Genomic DNA, 25,155 nt, shown 5'->3' on the forward strand with positions numbered 1-25,155 from the left:
ACTGACCACTGCTCTTCAGTGAAAACAAAGAGTCTATTTCTTCTCCTTCTTTGATGCATAATTTATTCATCACCACTGTAGTCTTGAATGAAACTTGTAAACATTCATCGAATCTGTGTCCATAAACCAAGTTTCACCAACACATAGAGCACCACACACCTGTTTCAGAAATTTGTAGGACTGAATTCATTCAAAGATAGTGTAACAAAGGACTACATAACTTTAAAACTGTTATTTTCTTACAATGAAGATTTCTTTGTTTCCCTGCCACAAAAAAGGAAATACATAACAACAAAAACAAGATAAACAACAACAATAAAACCCATCAGTATCGGCTATTGGCCAAATTGTTATGTTAAACACTGGTGTCTGCATCAGCCCAGAATTTCACAATCAGTGCATCCCTACAATGAACCAATACTCTGGTGGAGCTGACTGTTTTGGTCACTTCCAGTTCAAAGAGTGGATATTTTAAGGAGTACAGCATGAGCAAGAAGTGAGTAAACACACATTAAGCCAGTGTGTCACAGTCTGTGTGTGACAAGATGACACACATTTAATTTCTACTGTGTGTGCTCCTCTGCTCTCTCTAGCTGTGAGGCGACAGCAGACAGGCTTCCTCAGCTTCTCAAAGTGGCATGTTAAGGCTGTCTGGAGTTACGCATCAGCCGCACTGAGACGACAACATGAAGGTGACAGCCCTGCTCATCGTTTGCTCCTGTCTGATGTCGGGGAGTTTGGGGAAGCCACTATTCCCTGGTAAGTTACCGTGTTGTTAGTCAGTCACTCAAAAAAAAAAAAAAAAAAAAAAAAGCATCAGGAGATGTTCAGCACACACTGGATGGGTTCCAGGGTTGTAGGGGAATGTTTGAACCTTTTAAGGAAGTTTGTATATCAAATAGATTTCCTGTTCTTTTATAAAGAAAAAAAACCCACTGGATATTTTTCCGCGGTAGAAGTTTCGGTGGTGCCAAGAAGATTACAGGAATATATTGTTTATTTTTTGTTGAAGACCACCCTGCTGCTCCCTAGGAAATAGATGTGTGTTTGTCCTGTAACTCCTGCTGTCACATTTTATATGAAGAGGTAAACCTAGACATCAGACATGTAATACAAGTTCTCAAAATGTGAAATTGTTTGTTGCTTTTAGATGATCTGAGTGATTTGGTGACAGTTAGCTGCAATGATTTGTCCATTAACTGACTGACAGAAAAGGTATATGCAATTATTTTGATGTTTGAAATATTTGTCATTTTTAAGCAGAAATACCAAAACATTTGGCTAATCTGACCCTTTTCTATTAATATCTTTTGGTTTTGGACTGTTATGTTTACTATACATTAAAGGACTTTGAAAAGACTAAAGTCTGATACTCTCTCACATCTGAAATCAATGTAAGTCTTTAGTCACAGACTAAAGCCCCGTTTCCACCAAACACTTTCGGTATGGTACCTTTGGAACCGAAAGTAACCCTTCAGACATGGTACCTAGACCCTAGCGTTTCCACCACAAACAGTACTCTTAAATGTGGGCGGGGTTGTTGTCACTCACTGCTCTGTTCAGCACTCACTGTATTTCCTCATTACCGGTGACACAGATGGAAGTCTGAACCTTGTTTATCGTCCACAGAACGAGGCTGCACGCCGATATTTTCAGAGCAAAATAGAACAGGCTGCAGTGAGAGTCTCTCTCCATGGGATATTTTAAAATAGCATGTTTGTGCATTTAGTCCTTCTCAGGCAAGCTCAGGGGTTTAATGTTGCTGGAGCCCACAGGAACGATGCTCTGCGACACTTTTTTTTTCTCCAAATGAAGAGTGGGTTAAATGCCATCCTGGTTGAAATTAATATGTATTAAAGCTTGAAGATCAACTCATTACTAAAAGTGTCTGTCATATAATAACTAAAGTAATGGTCAAAGTTGTCACAGTTGAAATTTAAGGTGTGTTGATAGAATCATGTTGTCACCTCATGCAGTAACATTACAAGTTAATGTTCCACCTTAAAAGTCACCGACAGTCGGCCCTGTAAATTAAGTTATTTTTTCTCCGACTCCAGCTGCTGTGAGAGGCAGCAAAACATCCTTTCATTTTATAGTTACAGTTTACTAATAAAACTCTCCACAGTATGAGCAGTGGTTACATGAGCCTCAAAACCAGCCACAACTCAGCCCTGAGCAGAGTAACCGTCCTCTATTGACCAATCAACAGACTGCAGTGTTCACAGCTCCACCTTTTAGTACCAGGGGCCTCATTTATAAAGCTTGCTTACACACAAAACGGGGCTTGAAAGTGGCATACGCCACTTACCACGCAAAGGTTGTGATTTATAAAAATAAACTTGGCGGGAGAATGTGCGCACCTGTAAGCAAACTCTGAGTCATGCGTGCGCACAAATCCAGCAGCCTTATTTTGTGCTTGGAGTGAGTGATAATTGTTTCATAAAAACATTGTAAAATCCAACTCAAATCCTGAATTGAAATTCTTTCTAAATACGTATTTAATCCGCACTGCCTCTAACGTCTCATTGTCCACTCTGTCAGCGCAGGAGGGGGAGAGGATGGCGCGACTGCATGGAATATATTTATTTATTTAGCTAAATATTTCCAGTGCATTTATCATGTCTCGAAATACAGCCATTAAGCACAACCGTTACACTTATTTCATCAGCGCTACTTAGACATGTGCTGTTCATGACAAAACCGGCATGAAGAAATGTGTTCGCCTATTACACTTTCATCTTTGAATTGTATTTCAAATTACACGTTGTGTTTTGGGACCGGGATACCACTGGTTCATGCTGTAATTCAGGCCGGTGTCTGATCAGACTAATTGCCATAAACATATAAATACTGCGGTGACCCTCGTGCGTAATTGCGCAAGATGGCACTGGCACATAATCCTTTTTGCCTCCACCTTTAATAAATGTGATTCTTTATGTCGCACATCAATGTCAAACATCCTCAAATTTAAAAGCAACACATTAACTACATGTTGGTAAAGGAGTAGAAATATTTGGTCTACCTTTAGATCAGACCACTTTTTTTTTCTGTCACTGTCCGTGCAGTCCCACAGACACAGCTGACAGCATCAGCAGCGCTGATGTGTTGCCACTTTTTTTCTCTTTCTTTTATTAGTGATCCTGCTGCTGTGGCCGCCAAATAAAATCTTTCTTCAGTCCTCCACCTCCCGTTAAAGGGTCTCTAGCTCAGTCTCGGAGAAATTCCGTTTTTTGGTTCGTTTCTCACCCGTCGCCTTGACTCACACAACACTCGCATGCCGGCTTATTTATATGCAGATCGCATTCATGAGGTGATTTGCATGACCATTTATGCTTGAACTAGGGCTTGTAGAGGGCGGAATATGAGGCGGATCTGGGTGCGCACAACTCCAGGAGGTCTGTGATTTATAAAGAGAACATTGCGTGTAAGTGTGCGTGCGCACGGTTTTATAAATCAGATTATTTTTTGGCGCATGCCATTTTCAGCTTTTGGGCGCACGTCAACTTTTAGTATGAATCCTAAGCACTCTTTTATAAATGAGGCCCCAGATCTGTGTGCTAGGTACCCCAACAGAGGGGGGACCAAAAATGGGGACAGTACGGAACGGTTCCATTGGTACCATCCACAACTTTTCGGGTCCATGTCATTGGTCCGACAGCCCATTGGTCCGACATCCCATTAGTCCGACGTCCCGTTGTTCTGATATGTGATTATACTAGGCTATACTGTATTTGTGTACCATAGAGGATCAGCAAACGCAACAAAAGTAGGCTACTGGTCGAGATACAAGTGCCATAGAGAGAAGAGAGTGAAACACCATAACCTCCTGTTATTAACTCTGGGGTTGGGGTTGTGTGGGGAGCTCTCCGCGGTGCTGAACGGCTCCCGGCGGACGTATTTCTGCCTTGATGGTGTGCTGCAACGAGCTCTGGGTCAGCTGGGAAAGGCTTGAGCTTATATGTTTGCCACTTTCTTTTTCATTTTAACCCACACCATGATCTTTTCCTGACCCTAACCAAGTGGTTTTTGTGCCTAAACATAACCAGACCTTAACCACAGGGCATCATGATGATTTCGGAACAACGGGACTTCGGAACAATGGGTTCAATATGGTCGGAACAATGGGATGTCGGACCAATGGGCAGTTCCCCAACTTTTCACAGTGGAAATGGAAAAAAGTGTACCGAACTGAACCATACCATACCGTAACTTACTCCTCGTTGGCTTAAAAGATTTTGCAAAGACTGAGGATCTTGCAGGGTCACTATTTGCAAGAATATGAATGAACCATGAGAGGTGAACCATTTCAAAGATTTCTCACTAAAGTAAGTGCTGCCAGGTGGATCAGATACATGAACAGAAACATTCCACAATAACAAGCACTCCACCAGTTTCTCCTCATTTTTCACGGTCCAAGAGACCTGAGACTTGTTCACATTCTTGCGCCTCCCCAGAGTCCCTTTGTGTTTACAGTGTACCCTGTTTGCTGCTTCCTGTTTGGTGCCAGAGAGAACGCAGCTATTGGTTCCCAACAATGTTAACATCATGGGACTTCACTATTTGCATGAGTCAACACTAAAAACTTTTATCGGTACATCAAGACAAAAAAAGACAGCTCAGACTGAGTTTTATGACCACCTTACACCATATGATCAAGAAAACTATCGAGCTCATGGGAGCGTGCACCAACTGAGGTCAATGTGTAAATGTGCCTCTGAGAGTGAAATGGATTGAAAAGTTGTTTGGTGTTAAGCCAGCGTCAGTCGCATGAAACAAGACATAAAAAGACACAACTTTTGGCTGTCAAGAATTTTTCATTTTCTGATTTCCTATCCAAAGCTAACAAGACTTGTTTATTTCTACACACAGAACAAGAGAAGGATCCCAAATTTTGGAATGTGTGGGCACAGCAGACCCTGAAGAACGCTCTCACGCTCCAAGCTCTCAACACCAACAAAGCAAAGAATATCATCCTCTTCCTTGGAGATGGTGAGCCACAAAGTCGTTCTTTTGTTTCATCACTGCAATCCAAACTTTGCACTGGTTCAATTCTTTAGGGAAGTGGCAGACTTCCATTTCTGACATCAAGATTGTACCTTGTCAAAGGGAACAACTTACCATTAAACAGGAGAGTCCTAAAGCCAATGTCGCCATTTGGGAATGAAAATGACAAGTCAGACACACAGCACACACAAATACCAACACTCCCCTCTCTCCCTCTGTAGACTGTTGGCTAGCGATCATAAGCTTAAACAAGCTAATGATGTTGGCAATAAGGGCTACAGACCCTGGAGTTTCCCGATGGCATCCAGTTCTTCAGTCTGACCGCTGCGATCCACGCTTTGCGCTAATTTGTTTCTTTTGAGAAACGGTAGACATTTATTTCAGACATCAAGTTTGTACCTTGTTGAAGTTAAGAACCTACTATTAAGAGGCAAAGTCCTAAAACTAATTTCGTAATTTTCTACAGTGTGTATTTCAGGTCAGGGGGAATAAAGTTTAGCGTTTCATAGCTATTATGTTTTCTCGCAGTAGTGGCTGGACCAGAAGTCTCACAAGTGGAACAACGATGTTGTTTCTTAGCAACCAAAAGACGCCATGAAAGGGTCCATAGTAGAAATTATGTTGGGTCATCAGTGCTAGTTCTGTTAGCTTAAATAGGCGATTTCAGTGCATAGATGGGCAGTTTAATGTAGAGGTGAGATGAAAAAGCCAACAAAAAAGTGCTGTAACGTTGAGGAGAAAAGGAGGTTTCCGAAAAATTTGATTTACTCTTACTTTATCGGACCTCGGGGGACAGACAAAGTGATCTGCAAACAGGTGAATTCAATGCTCAATAATGTTAAATAACATGATGAGATCAAACACAAATCCGACGACAAGTACATGGATAAAGAGTTAAAACAGAAGGTTGAACAGTTTCAATAAGGCTTTTCAAACCGACGGTTGGGTTTTGCAAATCTTGTGAAAACTCTTGCAGGTGTAGGCAAGCTATGTGGTAACTCAGGATATTATTAAACATAGTGAGCAGTTACGTGATGGAGAGTTTGGTGAAACTGGCCAACATCGCCTGTCCTGAGTCGGCCCTCAGTGATATGCTGGCTCCTTAACTTGGCACTCACTCATCAAAACTTTGCCTGCTATAGAGGATCCAGTAATCCAGCTGATAATGAATGAGATTTTTCAAATGTTTTCTAACACGCGAGGTGAATGAACAGTACAGTAGCAAACAAAACACCCATGCTGGCACCAGATCACTGGGATTCTGTCTGTGCTGGGCCGCTCATTGGTCACACAATAACTTTTATCCTCCATCTGGCCTCTGCTCTCTCTGTTTGGACTATAGGCATTCTTGCGTCCTGCTGCAAGCACAGTCATGTTTGCGCAATTAGAGAATAACAGGCACCATCTTGCAACACTGGTAAGACGCAACAGGATGTGATTGTCCAACTGGAAAAAACGTTTCCCAGACGTTGTTCACCTTTTACCAGGAAAAATCACAGGACTCAGCTTAAGAAACAAGACTCAGCTGCACAATGACCTGTTTCCTGTGTGTACCTCTGAGCAGACTTTGATTATGCGGGGGGGCTTCAACCTTATTGTAAATCATCCAACTGGACCTGAGGCACATGCAATTTGTTTTTCATCCTGTGTCTAATACAAGGAAGGTGAGGAAAGATAAGAATAGCAGTTACAGAAGACTATATTTAACATTTTCTGATATTTTCCTGTGAATAATTTCAGGCAAACAACAAAAAGTCTTGGGAATTTAACATTCTCCGTGATACAGATTAACTAGAGTTGAGTCTCACTGTGAGCTCGAAAGTATCTGTTTTGTTTATCTTTGTTTTTCCATCATTTTTGAAAGAGGTATCTGCTATTTAAGTAATTTATATCTTAAAAAAATGTTTTGCCTAACAGCAGCCATCGTGTTCTGAAATGTCAAAGAAAGCAACAACCTTTCATGTACTGCATGCTGAGCGCAGCAGGGGGATGAAGTGTTAATGTCTCTCATGTGCACTCGCTCTCTTTCCCGCCCTGAAGGAAAGTCTAATGCAATCTAACGGTCGACCTGCTTTTGGTGTTTAGGGATGGGCGTTCCCACGGTGACAGCTGCTCGAATACTGAAGGGTCAGCTGAACGGACAGAGCGGTGAGGAGACGCAGCTGGAGATGGACAAGTTCCCTTTTGTGTCTTTGGCCAAGGTCTGACTCGGTTATTATGTACATTATGTGTATTGATCTTGCTGTTGCCAGTAATGGCTTCCTGACAAGGCCTCTGACCGTAAACAAGGTCATTTAGTGTGTCACGTCACATAGGCTGTGTTATGTTACAGATTTGATTTAAAAAAAGATGGCCAGAAATCATAAAGTAGTTTGATTTTTTTATGAGTCCTCAGCAGCTATGGCCTCATATGAACCTGCAAAACTGTAAATCTGGTGATATTCTATATTTTTCTTATAGCCAAGGAATCCAATGAAAAGACCAAAACCATCAATTAAAGGTCCAGTGTGTAGGATTTAGGGGGATACATTGGGAGAAATGGAATATAATATATTAAGTATGTTTTCTTTAGTGTATAATCACCTAAAAATAAGAATTATAGTGTTTTGGTTACCTTAGAATGAAGCTTATCGGCATCGGGAGCAGGTCCTCGTTTACAGAGACAGCCATGTTGCACCACCATGTTACTACAGTAGACCAGAAAGGACAAACCAGACACTCGCTTTAGATAGGGTCATTTGCGTTCTCGCATCTGCCAACGTAGTAGCAGCGCCTCTGCAAAGAAAGCATAGAAGAAAACACCAATTTCTTTATGCTAGTCAGTGTTTCCACTGGTTTAAGGGTGCTTTGATGCTCAAATCTCTGGATCTGCTTGTTGTGGAGAGAAAGACACCTCTGCTGATTATTCGTCTCCTGGTAAAAACCTCCTGAACAATGAACACTGAAGGAATTCTAACGGGTTTCAGTTGGTTGCAATCTGCAGTCCTCACTGCCAGATGCCACTGCATGCTTCTATATCTTGCACACTGGACCTTTAACTGCTGCTATAGACCTCCATTGTTGTCCAAAAACTATTAAAAACACATTAATGACCTATTACTACTACAACTATTGCACTTTACTTTAGCATATGTGGTGTCCTTGAAGAGATCTAAAATTAAAAAAAACAATTCCTTATTTCTGTTAACTACAGACTACATGTATTTATTAATTAAAAAGGTAGCATTCAATTAGTCATTTCAGGTTACAATTACAAGTGCAGAGTAATGCTTCCTCTGTTAATACTCTGGTAAACCAATCTGGCCTCTTACATAAACTGACAACTTTCTAGAATACTACGGTTGACAAATCAAATCTAATTGTATTATCCAGAGAAAGACAGGGGTTTGGAGATTTGCATAAAGAGAAAAAGTTGGACAACCTACAAATGATCTCACTGTACGAACACTGTGCGGAACAGCTCATACAAAAGCAAGTGTTGAAAGATGTGAAAAGGCCTAATTAATGAAGGTACCTGCTGTGTGAAAAATTACGCACTGTGCATCTAAAACTGGAGACTGCAGATACACATACAGTACAGCCCACAGGGTTCTGCTGCTGATGACTAACGGTATTTAATTGGAAAATAATTTTTACACATTCTACGAATAGCCTGAAAATGCAGTGTTAATAGGAATCAGTCAAATTCCACTTTTTTCTGATTTTGAGGTCCTTTGTATAAGTCTGATTCTGCGCCTCAGCCAACAGTCTGAACAGTCAGAAAGGCAAGTAAACAGAATCCCGAGACAACGTAACTGTCCTGCTGTCTGCAACTAATGATTAGTTTTAATAAGTGACTGATAGTTTAGTCTGTAAAACAGAAGAAGATAGTAGAAATGCCATTTCAGTTTCCCATAGCCTAAGGGGACGTCCATAAAATGCTTGTTTTGTCTGACAAATCGTCTAAAAATAGTCCCCAAAAAATTCATGTTTCCTCCTGTTTGAGTAATCGTAGCTTTAAACTAGTGGAGGAAAAATGTCAAGCCGTAGTTGGAAACTTGTATGACAAAACTTTTTACTTTATTTACTTTAATTTCAGAGATAAGAAACAAACTGTGAAGACAATAAACCCCCCACAAAATAGCATTTTAAGTTGTGTGTGTAATGTATCCATGCTTCATATGAGCAGAGGAAATCTACGCTTGTTGCTAGTTTATACTATGTAAAATGTCATAGGCTTGTGCTAATAACGTTAGCATGTTGTATCTGTGGGGAAAATGTGTCCAGACAAAGACAAGTGTTTGTCTGTGAATGCTGCGAGTTATTTTGAAGCTGATTTGTGTACTTGTGTTTGAAATTGTCTCTGTTGAACCATGTTTAATGCGTGTTTAATATGTGTTTTGAATCAACTCAACTTTGGAGCACTTCACAGAAACCCCACTGCTGACTAGTGTTTTTGAGGTGTAACTGTAGAATGACACACTACGCACAAGTACAAATGCTCACAACGGCGTAAGCTCTGCATAGAGCTGATGCACAAGTATAAGTTTAAGTACATAGACTGTATATAAATGTTTTTTCTGTCCGTTTTTTGAGGATTTACATCTTCAATAGGAAATATTGGGCCTGAGGCTGAGAGCCAGAAGTAGAGAGATGAAAGGATATGAAATCATCTTTACACTAGCACACTGATGATTTGGTCTTTAATGGGATTTGTTGGTAATTAGAATAACTCTGTATCCTTTAAGTCAGCATTTTGACGTACTGCTGGTGCAGGAAAAGCACCCATGTCCAAACAAATTGCATCACACAAACACCCGATCACAAGGATATCAGAAAGTCAACAAACAATCCTGTTTGATGTTTAGATTCTGACCACATGTCACTGACCTGTCACTCTGCAGACATACAACACCAACGCTCAGGTGCCAGACAGTGCCGGCACTGCCACAGCATACCTCTGCGGGGTCAAGGCCAACGAGGGCACGGTGGGTGTGAGTGCAGCTGCTGTCCGATCCCAGTGTAACACCACAATGGGCAATGAGGTCACCTCCATCCTCAGATGGGCTAAAGACGCAGGTAGAGTGACATTAATTTAACACAGGGTCATTGTTCACGTTTTGCTGTCGATTAATATGCGTTTCATGTGCGAGGAAAGCTAACTGTGGTTGTGGTTGATTGCTGTGTTAATGGGTGGTGGGAATACTCGCTGGGGCGACTTGGTAGCTCAAAGCAATGACTTTGAAGTGCTCTCAAAAGTGATGCTCTTAATGCATGTTTTTCCACACTGCTCGTTCCCTCTTTTCAGCTGTTCATCCTTTGAACCAAAGTTATCCTTCAAGCAGTTTGTAAGTGACATTAACTTAGCCCAAAGAGTTTTCTTTAATGTATTCTGCTTTAAAATGACAAGAGACATATTTTTAAATAACAGAGTTTTGGAAAAGCTCTATCAGGCCACCCTAACTATGAAGTTTCATCTTCTTTTTTAACTTTCCAAACCCTGATGTGTCTGGATCCTTTATTATGAAGTTATGTGTGGAGTTGTTAGAACCAGTAGGCAATGTATTTTTTAACAGGGGGGACGAGCTTGTTTTCCAACATGTCGATTTTGGGTCATTTTAGAGTTTATGTTTGATTTTAAACTAACTCTTGGGTTTCAGAACATTTCAGATGATAAATATAATTCTGAAATTTAGAACTATAACTTCTGAAACTAAGTCTGAAAGTACTGTATGTCTCCCTGAACTTATGAATGAAAGGCTTATAGTAACAAAGCAGGGTCAGGACAGTGGGGTTTCATCTGGTTTCAAATAAACAAAGTCTTGGCTTTTAGAACATTCAAACCTCTTGAAACCATAGCTAGGTCTAAGCTTAGCATTGCGCATCAAAATTATAATGTTAAATGTTTAAAGTTTTGTTAATATGGACATGTTGCACATCGATAGCTGAGTTGGAATCTTCACAATTCAATTGTTAAGTTCACTTTAGAGAGACACAAAAAATGCTGGTTCAGAATTGAGCGCAGAATCAAAAGGTTTTTTCATAAAAAGTTGTGAATATTGTCATGTGAAGTCCATCGCTAACGATGTATGCTAACATATTTTCTCATCTACCTGTGCCATGTTGTTTAGAAGTGTGTCGTATCATATTGTTCACAATAATACCAGTATAATTTTTAATGTGATAGGAAAAATTGAAATTGGGATATTTCAACTTGTTGACATATTGACGGCAACAACAAGCATGGCTGAAAGCAAAATTATTACAGACTCTGTGATGGTTCTAAAAAGAGGAGCAGCTTCAGTAGTGTGGAATAAACTGTGGTGTCCTGTTTTATGAACAGCCCTGGACTTCTCAGACTCTTTTAGCGAGTTACCGCTCAGGGGGAACTCATTCAGCGGCTCCTCTGGCAGCAGCACAGCATCTCTCCCTCTCCTCTCTTGCTGTGTGCACACAGGAGTCGGTGTCGTCAAGTGATTTTGTCATAAACCTTTGGTCATGTGAACCCACGTGATGCTCGCGGCTCGACAAAAAACAGGTTACAGTGTGATGAAACTGTCAGGTTGACATGTAAAACTATTTCACGCATTTAGTTGCAATTCTATGTTCTGAAATTAAGGAATATTATAATTAATAAAATATTTTTCGTACTAATGTGTTCATATTGTCAAGAATATCGTTATCCCAAAAATACCCTGAAATATTGTGATATTATTTTAGGGCCATATCGCCCACCCCTAGTGTCACTGAGTATGTTTACATACATCCCAGTTTAGAACGCCAATAGGCTCTGTCATGTATATTTGTGGCCACCTTACTGCAAATTCTGAAGGCCTTCTTTTTGAAGTCATGGCTCGGTGACAGTGATTATATAATCTAAGGTATGTTAGTTACTATTTGGAGTACAAAAACAACACTGGTATCATAACAATATCCCCCCTTGCCTGCCCTAAAATTGCCTGCTGGTTAGTACTTACGAGACTCTTTACACATGGGCTTCAATCTCAATAATCAGTTTGATGCTGCATCAGTAAAGACAAAACACAACACAGAGTAAAATCCCATGTAAACAGTTTTGATCAGAAGCCTGAAAGATTTCCATCTTTGCAAAATACACTAAGGAATGACGTGATAATTTTAAGCCTTCAAGGAGACATCACGGCGTAATGCAATCTGCTTTAAAACCTTGCACCATAAAGAAGGAAAGGACTGAGCACCAGGGATTCTCAGAGGGCGGTGGTGGGAATAAGTTAGGAGTGGGTGGGTGAGGGTCAGGGTCTGTGTGGGTTCAGGGGTCACAGATAATAAGAAATCCAATAATTCCTGAGGGAACACGGCGGGCAGCTGCCGACCTCCTGCACGGAGCAAATAGAAATGTGAGACATGTTTATCATCAGGTCGTTTTACAGGACTGTGCTCTGCTGGGTTTTCCTTTAACGCTTCACTTTTAAGATCCAGAAGATTTATTAGCAGGAAGTACTGGTCCATCCATTAATCACTGCTGGACACTGCTGCTAAAAATTGCTGTTCAGACTAGGTTTGAGCAGTATCAACATTTTCTTGTGGGGACCTTGACAACACGATAAAGCTGCAATGTGCAATTTAATTTATGTTGATATTTGATGATAAAATATTTCTGTGACAGAACATTTGTACAATCCAGTGCACTTTAATTTTAACAGATTTACAGTTCTTTTCACATGATTAAAGGAAAGGTTTGGACCATTATACACATTCACACAGCGATGTGTACATTTAAACAGATGTTGGTTGCTGCAACATGAGCTGAGGTGATTTCCTTCTGTAAGAGATGCAGCACAAAAACTGCACTCCTTGTTCGATGCAACAATGCATTTCAACCCCAGCTAATGAAGCTCCAGCACTCTGCGTACTTTCCAAAGTTACAGTCATTTAAGTCGAAAATTCTGCCTGCCTTACTATCCTTCCACTGCAGCTCAACAAGTAGACACTGTCCAGGGAGACACAATGAGGGAATTCATCTAGGTCTGAACATGTTCTTCAGAAAATTACTCAGACCGTTGCCTGTGTGTGTATGTGTGTGTATGTGTGTGTCCACTGCAGGCAAGTCAGTGGGAATAGTGACGACGACCCGTGTTAACCATGCAACTCCCAGTGCTGCTTATGCCCACAGCGTGGACAGAGACTGGTACTCCGATAATGAGATGCCAGCTGAGGCTCTGAGGGACGGCTGCAAGGATATCGCCAGACAGCTCTTTGAAAACATTCCCAACATTGATGTGAGTCACAACAAGAAATAATTCTGATACACAACGTATTATAAAGTGTCACTAAAAAACCTCAAGAGTAGTATGTGATTTTAGATAATGTGGGGTGTTCTGAAAACGAGGCAACAGACACTTTGTTGAACATTTTGTTCACTTCAGAGTGCCAACACTGGACTAATTGAATGGTGTAACTTGTTTTTGGAATTAAACATTGCATTAAAAAACAAACATTCAAATCTGGCTAATTCACTGTGCAGTAACAGTTACTTCTGCACTGTGTGAGAGCTGGTCCTCTGGCAAAGTTTACATTCTAGCATCCTCAGCCAAACTCGTGTTATCTGAGTTAGTATTTAAAATATCAACAATAAAGCATGACTCTGACCAAGTATGTAAGCATTTTCCTTATTATACGAAAAGGAACAGTTCATCCCTATATCAAAAGTACCTATTTTTCCTCTTACCCGTAGTGCTATTTTTCAGTCTAGATTGTTTTGGTGTGAGTTGCCGAGTGTTGGAGATATCGGCCGTAGAGATGTCTGCCTTCTCTCCAATATAATGGAACTAGATGTCACTCAGCTTGTGGTGCTCAGAGCACCAAAAACTACATTTGAAAAACTCAACAGCAATGTCTCTCTCCAGAAATCATGACCTGGTAACTCAAGAAAATCCACAGACCTTGTTGTGAGCAGTTTCATGTAGGAACTATTTTCTTTCTTATGAACCACCTGCGGCCAAATTGCTGCGCAGAGGATAGCGTGCAACTACTGCTAGCTCACCTAGCACCACTAAGCTAGCTAACGTTACAGCTCAGCTGAGGAAGACAACATTAATGTTCACATCTCATGCTATCACAAGCACGAACCTCTCATCCATGAGTAGATGCACACTTCCTTCTGTGCTGTTATTCGGTTGGCGGGTGTAGTTTACGAGAAAGAAAATAGTTCCTAAATGAAACTGCTCACAACAAAGTCTGTGGATTATCTTGAGTAACCAGGTCATGATTTAAAAAGAGACACTGATGTTGAGTTTCTAAATGTTATTTTTTGGTACTTTGAGCACCACAAGCTGAGACCCATCTGGTTCCACTATATTTGAGAGAAGGCAGACATCTTTACGGCTGATATCTCCAACATTCTGCAACTCACACCAAAATAATCTAGACTGATGAATAGCACTACAGATAAGAGGAAAAATATGTATTTTTAATTTTTAGGAGAACGATCCCTTTAAAATACTCGAACTAACAAGCTGCAACACAGGAACAATTCCGCTTCTTTATTTTCATGTCTTCTCCTGATCATTAGCTGCAGAGGATGCTGACCTTTTTCCTGGGATACGTAGCTTTAGCTTCAGGCTTTTAGCATAATATTATGTATGTCACCATCAAGCGTATATTTAAGACTCATTTTATAGAGTTCTTGCTTTTAAACAAATCAGCTAGAAACTTTAAAATTTTAGCCGATAACCTGTTTTCAACCAACTCGTTAACCTTACTTAAGCTTAGCTAGCTACAGCTGATGAAATCTGCTAGTTACTGTTGTCATTTCAACCAAAAGAATCGTCCGCCTCTGGCTGGAAATTAGAAGTCTGCTTTTGTCTAACAGTGTCTGAAATTGAAGACCCATTGTTTCGGAAAAAACTTTGAGTTGAACACATGATATTATTGTACACTACATATGTGCACTTTACAGGGGTAGCAACAGTAACTAAAGGAAATGGGGCTTTGCTAACGGTCAGTTGTTTCTTTGTCAATTCCCAGCCATTTGGTCCTAAAACAGTTATAACTAAGATTGTTTGTATTCTGTTTGTGCAACTTTCCAGGTGATCCTTGGCGGAGGGAGGAAATATATGTTCCCCAAAAACACGTCGGATGTAGAGTACCCCAGCATCGCGAAGCACAGCGGCACAAGAAAAGACGGGAGAAACCTGGTGCAGGAGTGGACTGACAAAATGAAGGATAAAGTAAATTTCTCCTCCTCTTCCCGCTCTTTGCTCCCTCTCATTTCTCTGCTCTCTCTTTTATCTTCCCAATTACATTTCCATATTTAGGAGTTCAAAGTGACTGCAGTGTTAACCACTCACACTGTTGTGGCTGTACATTTGTGTCTTTGTGCAGAAAGGCCATTATGTATGGAACAAGAAGCAGCTCTTATCACTGAACCCTAACAACGTGGATTACGTATTGGGTGAGTTTCCAGTCTCGGCGTCATTATAAAACTTGGAAGTTTTCCATTGAAGTGTAAATGAAGAGCCACATGTGTATGCATTTGCTGTAGGCTTATTTTCTTGCGTGTAATAACCTATTTCTCCTTGAACCGGGCCTTCTGTTATTCCAGGTCTGTTTGAACCTGCTGACCTGACATATGACTTGGAGAGGAACACTGAGACTGATCCCTCGCTGACAGAGATGGTGGATGTGGCCATCAAGATCCTACAGAAGAACCCCAGTGGATTTTACCTGCTTGTAGAGGGTGAGTTTGTGGTGAAATTGGACTGTCAACTTTAGTTTAACTTTAAGATCTGGCTGGCTGGTCTACCGACTTAGTTAAGTTGTAGTGTCTGTCTGAGACATTGCAGATTTCAATAGTGAATGTCCCTTGAGTCAAGGAGGCCTTATATTGCCTCATTTCCACTACATGGTACGGCTAGACTCAAGTCAACTCACTTTTGGGACCAGGTCCTTTTCTCTATTTTGTTTTCCACGGCTGATTGTACCCCCTCAGTGTAGGTGGGATTCTTAGCAGAACACCATATCGGTGCAACATGAAACTACTGTGACATCAACTTCAATGCGACACTCACTGAATCTTTTCATCGGCAACCAAACAGAGGAATATCTGCACTTTGGCATACATAGTGTACCGCATAGTTTTGCTTGCTGCCATTTTTAAAAAATCTGGGTCAAGTGAATGAAAAAATTGTGGCTGCTATTGACATCAGCTTGGCTTTAAAGGAGTAGTGTGGAGCATCTTGCGGAGAGGACTGCAGATTGCAGCCAGCCTCAACTTCTCCCAGTTAGAATTCCTTCAGTTTTCATTGTTCAGGAGCATTTTACTGGGAGCCAAATTATCCACAGAGGTCAGAACTTCTCCAAAATAAAAGGAGCCGGTGATTTAAACCAGTGGTTCCCAACTGGTCCAGCCCTGGGGTCCAGATTTCGCCTTAGTCATTAGTTCAAGGTCCACACAGTTTAACATATTCAGCGTCAAATTTGCATTTGGCCATGTCGTTGAGCTACTTTGCTGTCTCTGTCAAGTAGCTGCTCGTTAGTCAGTCATTCTACAGCAGGAAACAGCACTTCAAATTAAAAGCTCTGTGCTAGAGATTCACTATACTTAAAAACAAAGTGTGTTTCTTACAAACTTGACACGTTCACGAGTCAGATTCAGAATGGACCCCGACCCACCAGTTGGGAACCACTGATTGAAACTGGTAACACCCAATAAGGTAGTTTCACTTTAAAAAGTCAGTGTTTTTCTGATGCTGTCATCACAGAGGGGCTGGGAACTACGGTGGCGGATACAAAGACACAACCGGCCCTATCTTGAACCGGCTTGACCATTCCTCAGCTATTGTAGAAACATGACAGTGCAACATGATGAACTCCATGGTCGAGGACATGCTCCCTATGTAGATACAAGCAGCTCTTTCTAAGCTAACAAAAACATGATTTTCAGGTGATTATACACTAAAGAAAACATAATATTCCATTTCTGCCCCATAATCCTTCACACCAAACCTTTAATAATGGCAGGTTTATACAGGATGTCTTGCATCGCGTAATGCCGATGACTCTCTGCCCTGGGCGCCTCATGTTAGAAATGTTTCAGGCATGTCCAACTGATAGGAGGACCCAGGGCAGACCCAGGACACGCTGGAGGGATTACATAACTCATCTGGCCTGGGAACGCTTTAGGGTCATCTAGGGGGAGCAGGAAAGTGTTGCTGGTGAGAGGGACATCTGGGGGCTTTGCTTGGTCTGCTGCCCCAGCGACCCGACCCCGGATAAGCAGATGAAAATGGATGGATAGATGGATAGTGTTTTAACTCCAACTTCTAGTATGGTTTCAGCTTGCTTGGAACCTTGAGTGAGGTGGTAACAAAAAAACCTAGTAGGCTTTGTGCACAACCGATAATACATAAAAAGAGCGAGCTGATATGAGCAGAGCTGTGCCATACCATGTACTGGAAATGCAGCATAACACAGTTGCTACCCAACTTTGTTATCAGGATTATTAAAGAAATAGTTAAACATTTTGGAAGAGACACTTGTTTGCTTTCTTTTTGAAGCTGAGATGAAAAGATGGAGACAAACTGCATGTATGTGTGTGAGAAGAGGATGTTAATTAGCGAGCTTTAGAGGTGTTAGTGGGGTTTTTTTTATCTGCTTTTCACTTTTGTTCCACACAAATAATTCAATCAATGACATTTGCTGACTCACAAGAATGTTGAAGGAAAGCAAAATGTTGTGGATCATGAAAAACAGAGACAAGGTAAAGTGTTTTAAGAGACAGTATGAGCCCTTTGTGGTTCACTTATCATTAAATTTTCCTAATGAAACGTCCTTTAAAACCTTCAAATAACTTTAACAACAGGCAAGTTTTCAGCTGAACATGCACTCCTTCAAAACATGCACCACATGTTTTACTAGTTTTATATGTTGGCATCATGTTTGAAAAAGGACCTGCAATCTTATTTTTTCCTCCATAAAAGTTACTCTAGCAGCCAACTTACTTGGGATCTAGTCATGTTTTTAAGATAATTATCCAACTTCTCTAAAAGATGTATACGTTTCTTATTTTTATAGATTTCTGAAAAGGGGGTTAAACAGCTTAAGTCTGTTTGTGAAATCCAAGTCAAAGTCTTCCACTGTGAAACTGTATTCAGTTCTTGTGCACAATTTGCCTCAGAGGGCTTAACAGCTTACGACATTCCTTATGACATCCCTCTGTCCTTGGACCCTCACAGCAGATAAGGAAAAACTCCCCCCAAAAAACCCATCAATGGAAAAAAGAAATGGTAGAAACCTAATGAAGAGTGACTGAGGGGGATCACACATTAACAGTATTAACATGTATAAGTGACACTGGGTAGAAGCAGCAGGGTGGCGTATGGTTATTAAGATTGTCCCTCAGCCAGAGGGCCTGGCTCTCTCTTACACTGGCTAACAGACTGTTATGAGTGACAGATTCTAATATTTAATTTTAATAAAACATTAGTGATAACAGTTCATTTAAAAGCTGTTTTTTCCAATCTTCTACCTTGCTGCCAGTTTCACTTAATTCAAGGGACTTCAGGGGAAACATAGCAACATATTGTGCAGCAGTTAATAAAATACAACCAGAAACATATCCAGTAATGTTCAGTGACATTTATATGGAATAGGTACAGATAAAGCAGTCAAGGACTAGTGGTGGAAGATGTATTCAGATTGTATAATTAAAGGTAAAGTGTGTAGGATTTAAAGGCATCTGTTGGCAGTAATTGTACATGATATTCATAACTATGTGTTCTTCGGTTTATAATCGCCTGAAAAAAAAGAACTGTTGTGTTTTTGGCAGCACGGTAGTGCAGTGGTTAGCATTGCTGTTAACCACTATTGGTCGTATGCTAATGGTGTGAATGTGAGCGTAAATGGCTGTCTGTCTCTGAAGCCCCGTTTCCAACAACATTTTCAGTCTGGTACCTCTGGAACCAAAAGTAACCCCTCAGACATGGTACCTAGACCCTAGGTCTGTTAGCGTTTCCACTACAAACAGTACTCTTAAATGTGGGTGGGGTTGATGTCACTCACTGCTCCGTCCAGCACTCACTGTATTTCCTCATTACCGGTGACACAGATTGAAGTCTGCACCCAAATTGCGTATTTTTTCTCAGACTATAGCTGCTACAAGAGGCAGCAAAACATCCTTTATATTTAAAATTACAGTTTACTAATAATATATGTAAAACTCTCCACAGTATGTACAGTGGTTATATGAGCCTTAAAACCAGCCACAACTCTGGAGAATGGAGAATGGTGCCATTGGTACCATCCACACATCTTTTAGGAAGGATTCAGAGGCAGGGACATCAGTGATATATAAAACAGCATTTATCAACCATGAAAACTGAGAAATGTTTATTATTCAAAGGAATGTGTTGCTGAGATTCAAGGCAGCTTATGTCAGAGAAGAGAAACCCTGAGCCGTTCACACAGACATCCTGTATTGGTCTGGTCTTATCATCATCACTGACATTGGAACAAGTACTGAGAATTCTGTGAATGCCCAATGTCAACACAATATTAGATAAAGTGAGGCACATGAAGGTTGTGGTGTTGATAACTCGGTGTCCTTGTTAAAACACCCGCAAGTATGACAGTGATTGTTCAGCCAGACTGAGCGAGAATGAAAGGGGTCAGTAAGTTTCAAACAGAGTGTTTGTCGGATCATTGAACACTGTCTGACAGAAGGTGAAAGAAGGCTCCCGTCCGCATTTTTGACGGCAGAATTGTGGGGCCTCTCTCCAACAATCTGACAAGCATGCCCCGTTCAGGTAGCCACCAGTCAGATTTATGGTTGGCAGGGTTTGATCTTTCCTCTCAAGCTGTCTTTTTCGTCTTCGCACAAATATTTGGGCACTTTTCATGTGTACAACAAGCGCAACACCATTATGACCTTTACGGAAAGACTGAGTGTGGTCGAAAAAGCTTCAGACATAACAAGAAATACATGAAGGGTTAACGCAGAAACACAGGATTAGAAATGTCACTGTCTTACAGAGTCTAACAGCTAACTGTAAATATCCGCCCCTCTTTCAGGAGGACGTATTGATCACGGACACCATGAAGGCAAGGCCAAGCAGGCTCTGCATGAAGCTGTCGAAATGGACAGAGCCATCGGCCGGGCAGGTCTTCTGACCAGCGCCCACGATACAATGACTGTAGTCACTGCTGATCATTCTCACGTGTTCAACTTCGGAGGCTACACAGGCAGAGGAAACACAATATTTGGTATGTAATTGGTATGATAATAATGCACATCCGTTAATGATGCTGTATATATTGTTGTTGTAAGCTAATTTTTCAGTCTGGTTCTGCTGTGATGACGGGGTTAAATGCATCCACAGGTCTGGCTCCAATGCTGAGTGATGTTGACCAGAAACCTTTCACCTCCATCATATATGGGAACGGACCAGGTTACAAAGTCATTAACGGCGAGAGAGAGAATATCACCACTGTTAACTACCGTAAGTAAAATTAATAAAGAAAGATGAACTTCTTCGACTTCTTAAACAAGAAGCATCTGCATGTTTTCACTGTAAATTGTGTATTTTTATTATTTCCAAAAATAAACCTCAGACACTGTGATATCACAAGCTATTGTAGTCATACAAGGATAAAACTGTTGGAGACGTGGAGTCATTTCTCCACCTAAAGGCCCTGCTACAGACAATAACACAGTTTTATTAAAGAGCATGATTTAGTACAGGACATTGCTCTGCCTCGACACAAAATGATTTGCAGGAGTAACTAAGTAATCTCAGATTATCAGATTAATGCTGCCGAACTAAAATCAGAGCTCCAAAAACAGTGCCCTGTGGAGTTTTCTTGTAATAAATCCAAATTCTTGTAATAAATCCAATTGTCTACATCCGAGCAAGCCGTAGCCATAGAGAGTCAACACTGGGGAGCATCTTCTGGGGGGGGTCTGTCTACTGTACAAATGTGCAATAAATGAAGGCTGCTAATGTCTACTTATATTACACATGCAGCGCAACATAAATGATCGAAACTTAACTCAGACTTCATATAACATAATAAAGACATTAAAGTCCGAGTATACAGTATCCCTAAACGCAGAACACGTGCTGTGCGTAGGGCCTCATCTTCCATGGGGGGCCACACTTTGCGCGAGGGGATGCATTTGCCCTTTTGCGCAATGGATGCGCACATGCGCTACCGTGAGGCGCGCGTAGAATCAGCTCGAGGAAGGAGAGAAGAGACCTGACCGCCCATGCGTCGCTGCAATGATTGACAGCACTCGACATCTGAACAATCAGAGGTGTGCGCCGGCAGGCACTTGCAGAGCTGCAGCAGGTGAAGAGTTGTCAACATGTCGTCCAAAAGAGCCTCAGGAGTATGCGTGGGGACGGGAGGGCAGGCGGGCTCCACGGAGGGGGAGACCCGTGCGGGGCCGGAAGGTCGGACGCTCCCAGAGAGGGGAGAGGGAGAAATATAGCTAAATAAGATGAAAATAGAAAAGAATGTCTGTATTTTATTTCTGTTTTCAGTGTTTAATTAAGGTGGGAGAGGCGGAGGGCTGAGGGAGAACGGACGCTCCCAGAGAGGGGAGAGGGAGAAATATAGCTAAATAAGATGAAAATAGAAAAGAATGTCTCTGTATTTTATTTCTGTTTTCAGTGTTTAATTAAGGTGGGAGAGGCGGAGGGCTGAGGGAGATTGGACGCCTCCAGAGAGGGGAGAGGGAGAAATATAACAAAATAAGATTAAATAGGAAAAACCTGTCTCCCTCTTTTATTTTATTTTCAGTGTTTAATCAAGGGTGGGGGATTGAAGTGGTGGAAGTTACTTTCTTTTGATGAGTAATTGATGGCTATTTGTGACTCAGATTTGTTTATTTATTTTTTTCAGTTTGAATTTTTTATTTTATTTGACTCATACAGCCAATAAAGGTTGTCAAGTTAAATGGCTTAAAAGTTGTTGTACGGTCATTTTGTACCTATGATACATTTGGGATGGGGACCTCCAAATAAAATTTCGCTTAGGGCCCCAATTTGGTCAGGGGCAGCCCTGCGAGTATAGGACAATCAGTAATGTCAGAAAATGCCAAAAGACTGTGAACTATGTAGCACTGCATGGTGGAGTTAGACCGCCGAACTCTTCTTCATCATTTTTGTGTCCTGGATTTTTTGGGTGGGCCTGAAATCATGGCTTGATATATGCTAACATTAACTGCTGAATTAGAGGCTGTCACTGCATAGCACTCTCTCGTTCTATGGTTCAAGGGTGTGTGCTGTGCTATTAAAAACTGTGTATGGACACAGCCACTAATAAGATTCTGTCACTGTGTAGCCACTTGTTCTTCAGCTCTGGGGTCTGGGTTAGCTGCTAACAAGAGTCTTAGATGCACTGTGGCTCATTCTTCTGCTGGGGGTGTGTGTGTGCATTGTGCTACTGTGTTAGCTGCTAAAGAGAGGCTGTTGCTTTGCAGCAGTGCTTTCTTCAGCTCGAGGGGTTGTATGTTTTGTGCTACTGCTGATGGGATTCTTTAGCTGCGTGGTGGCTTGTTTTCTGGCTCTGGGTCGTGTGTGTTACCGTGCTACTGGGTTAGCTTCTAACAAGAGTCATTAGATGCGCTGCAGCTTGTTCTTCGGCTGCAGATGTGCAAGCTTTTTGCTACCAAGTTAGCTGCTAAAGAGAGGTTGTTGCTTCACAGCATCACTGTCTTTTGTGCTATTGGTTTAGTTGCTGACAAGAGTGTGTAGCTGCACGGTGGCTTGTTCCTTGGCGTGGGGCTTGTGTACGTCAACATGCTACTGGATTAGCTGCCAACAACAGTCTAGGTTGGGTGGCGGCTTGTTCTTTGGCTTGGGGGAGGTGAGTTTGCCTAGTGCTACCGGGTTAACTACTAACGAGAGCCTTTAGGTCAAGGCAGGTTATTCTTCAGCTGGGGGTTGTGTGCTTTGTGCTACTGCGTTAGCTGCTAACAAGAGTCTGTAGCTGCGCAGCGGCTTGTTCTTCGGCTTGGGGGGAGGTGTGTGTGCTTTGACCAGAGAGAGACCAGAGAATACTGCTTTTTTTTTTTTTTTTACAAATTTGAAATCTAATTTTCTATACTTAGAATTTTTTTTAATCATATAATTTGGCTGGGCAGTTCGTACCACATTTTTCTGTGGTGTGACAAACACGTTACACATATTTATTTTTGCTTTACCTGGACTTAAACTATACCTGGCATTTTGAGCATATTTGGATATTAGGGGGATGTGTCTCCCCTGCAAATGTATATTATAATTACTACCTTGCATCTATGCTTACCAGCTACCAGTCTTTTCCTCCCTGCCTTTGTTGGCACATTGCTGCATATCCAAAAGGAAAAACAGCTTCAAAGTGCTACCAGAGGGCAAAACCTCCACAGGGAACATTTAACTTTGTGTTTACTTTTTCCCTTCATGCCACAGGAGTTGAACACAACAAAATCTTAACATTTTTTCTCTGTTTCCCTGTTCTCTAGAGGAAAACAACTACCAGGCCCAGTCAGCTGTACCTCTGACCATGGAGACTCATGGAGGAGAGGATGTGGCTGTGTTTGCTAAAGGTCCCCTGGCTCACCTGCTACACGGGGTCCATGAGCAGAACTATATCCCCCATGTGATGGCGTATGCGGCCTGCATCGGCCAGAACAGAGAACACTGTAGGACACGCAGCGGGTCCACCGACTTGCGTCCCGTCCTCTCAAGCATCGCAGCCCTTTTCACAGTCACTCAGCTCCTGTGCTGACCTTCCCCCGATATTCCTCCTCCTGTCAATAACACCGTTTTAACCACTCACACATTTTAAGAGTTCAATTTTTTGTTGTTTTTTAAATTTTCTAATTTTATGTTTTTGATCATGGGACCACTATTGGGGCATTTTTTGTGTTACAATGATTAATTGACAAAAGCACAAGGATATCAGTTTTAATCTGTTCAGGCAAATATGTAAAACACTACAGAATAATCGCCCCCGATGCTCTGAAATGAAAAGTGGTGGTGCAGAGATCACCACAAAGTCCGAGATCTCACAGTTGTAATTTGTCTATTGAGTAGTTAGTTTTCATTCAGGGTTTAAAGACCCACTGAGCCTCTTTGTTAAATGTAAACCCTTTAGGTTTGAATAGATAGATTGGATTTAGAAATGTTGGAATACGTTTAATTGTGCAGTTAACGGAATCTACCTCATAAACCTGCAAAGATTTCTCATGTAATCATGGGCACATTTTGATGGACAAAACTTATGCCAAGATCAGAAGGAACTGAATGTATAATTGACAAAGAAGTAAAAGTTAAATAATTCTTGTTATACACCTTGTGCAAATGTGCAAAAAACCACTGAAAAAGCCCACCTACCATTGTTGTGTCTAATAACATAAGTTGTAAAACCTCTTAACCAATAAAAGAAATGTGTTCTGATCATTGTTTGGCAGTTTTGTTGCAACATTGAAGGGTTAAGCTTCTTCTGGATGTTCTTTATATCAGACATCTTAAAACAGTGAGTTGAGTGTTTCTATAAAACATTACCAAAATCAAATTTATTGACGTTTGACATTTTTTCAAGGACCGACAGGAGGTTATAGGGCAACCTTTGTAAAGAAAGAAAAAAGACCACTTACTGACATTTTCTTGACCAATTAAAGGCTGGTTGTTAAAAAGAAGTGCCATTTTGTACAGACAATCGGTGTGTTCCAGTACCCATGCAACCATATGATTTAGTATGCCAGAAAAAGGTTTAGGGTGCTTTCAGACCTGGAGTTGTCTTATTTTGGTCTGAATCAGGGACTAATTTCGTTACAAAGTTGTATAATTGCCTAGAGTTGGTTCATGTTCTCACGGCAGCATTTACAAGCAATCCAGATAAAATGCCTTGCAGGAGAAAGCTGCTCTTGATTGGTCAGAATTTCCATGTGGGAAAAATCCATGAAGTAAACAAAATGTTGAAGAAGAGTACACTTGCAAGATAAATGTGACACTTTCTAATGTCACAAAGGAGGGACAACTACGCAGGTTGATTTTAGCGCTGCTCATCGTGGACTATATTGCTGTCATTGTTCATTTTAGTCAAACCATACAGTTTGAAAACGAGGCGCGGCTCCAACTAGAAAACAATGTTTTGATGCATTGGATGTGCTGAATGTGCATATTAAGGCAGTACAGGAGGAGGTGC

At 41.2% G+C, this 25,155-nt stretch overlaps 1 protein-coding gene across 3 annotated transcripts in view; it reads left to right on the forward strand.

Moving 5' to 3' along the window:
* alpl (alkaline phosphatase, biomineralization associated) overlaps nt 1-24,407 on the forward strand; it is a 30,578-nt gene extending 6,171 nt beyond the window's left edge. For all 3 annotated transcript variants that reach the window (XM_078170582.1, XM_033627784.2, XM_078170584.1), the window contains exons 2-12: nt 594-759; nt 4,870-4,989; nt 7,090-7,205; nt 9,888-10,062; nt 13,066-13,241; nt 15,051-15,191; nt 15,346-15,415; nt 15,566-15,700; nt 20,032-20,223; nt 20,340-20,459; nt 23,468-24,407. In XM_078170582.1, the coding sequence (XP_078026708.1) occupies nt 687-759; nt 4,870-4,989; nt 7,090-7,205; nt 9,888-10,062; nt 13,066-13,241; nt 15,051-15,191; nt 15,346-15,415; nt 15,566-15,700; nt 20,032-20,223; nt 20,340-20,459; nt 23,468-23,733 (1,584 nt within the window). In that variant the 5' untranslated portion in view covers nt 594-686 and the 3' untranslated portion in view covers nt 23,734-24,407. The remainder of the gene's footprint in view (nt 1-593; nt 760-4,869; nt 4,990-7,089; nt 7,206-9,887; nt 10,063-13,065; nt 13,242-15,050; nt 15,192-15,345; nt 15,416-15,565; nt 15,701-20,031; nt 20,224-20,339; nt 20,460-23,467) is intronic.
* The last annotated feature ends 748 nt before the right edge of the window (nt 24,408-25,155 follow it).

This window comes from Epinephelus lanceolatus, chromosome 1, assembly GCF_041903045.1.
Source record: "Epinephelus lanceolatus isolate andai-2023 chromosome 1, ASM4190304v1, whole genome shotgun sequence".
Taxonomy (NCBI): domain Eukaryota; kingdom Metazoa; phylum Chordata; class Actinopteri; order Perciformes; family Serranidae; genus Epinephelus; species Epinephelus lanceolatus.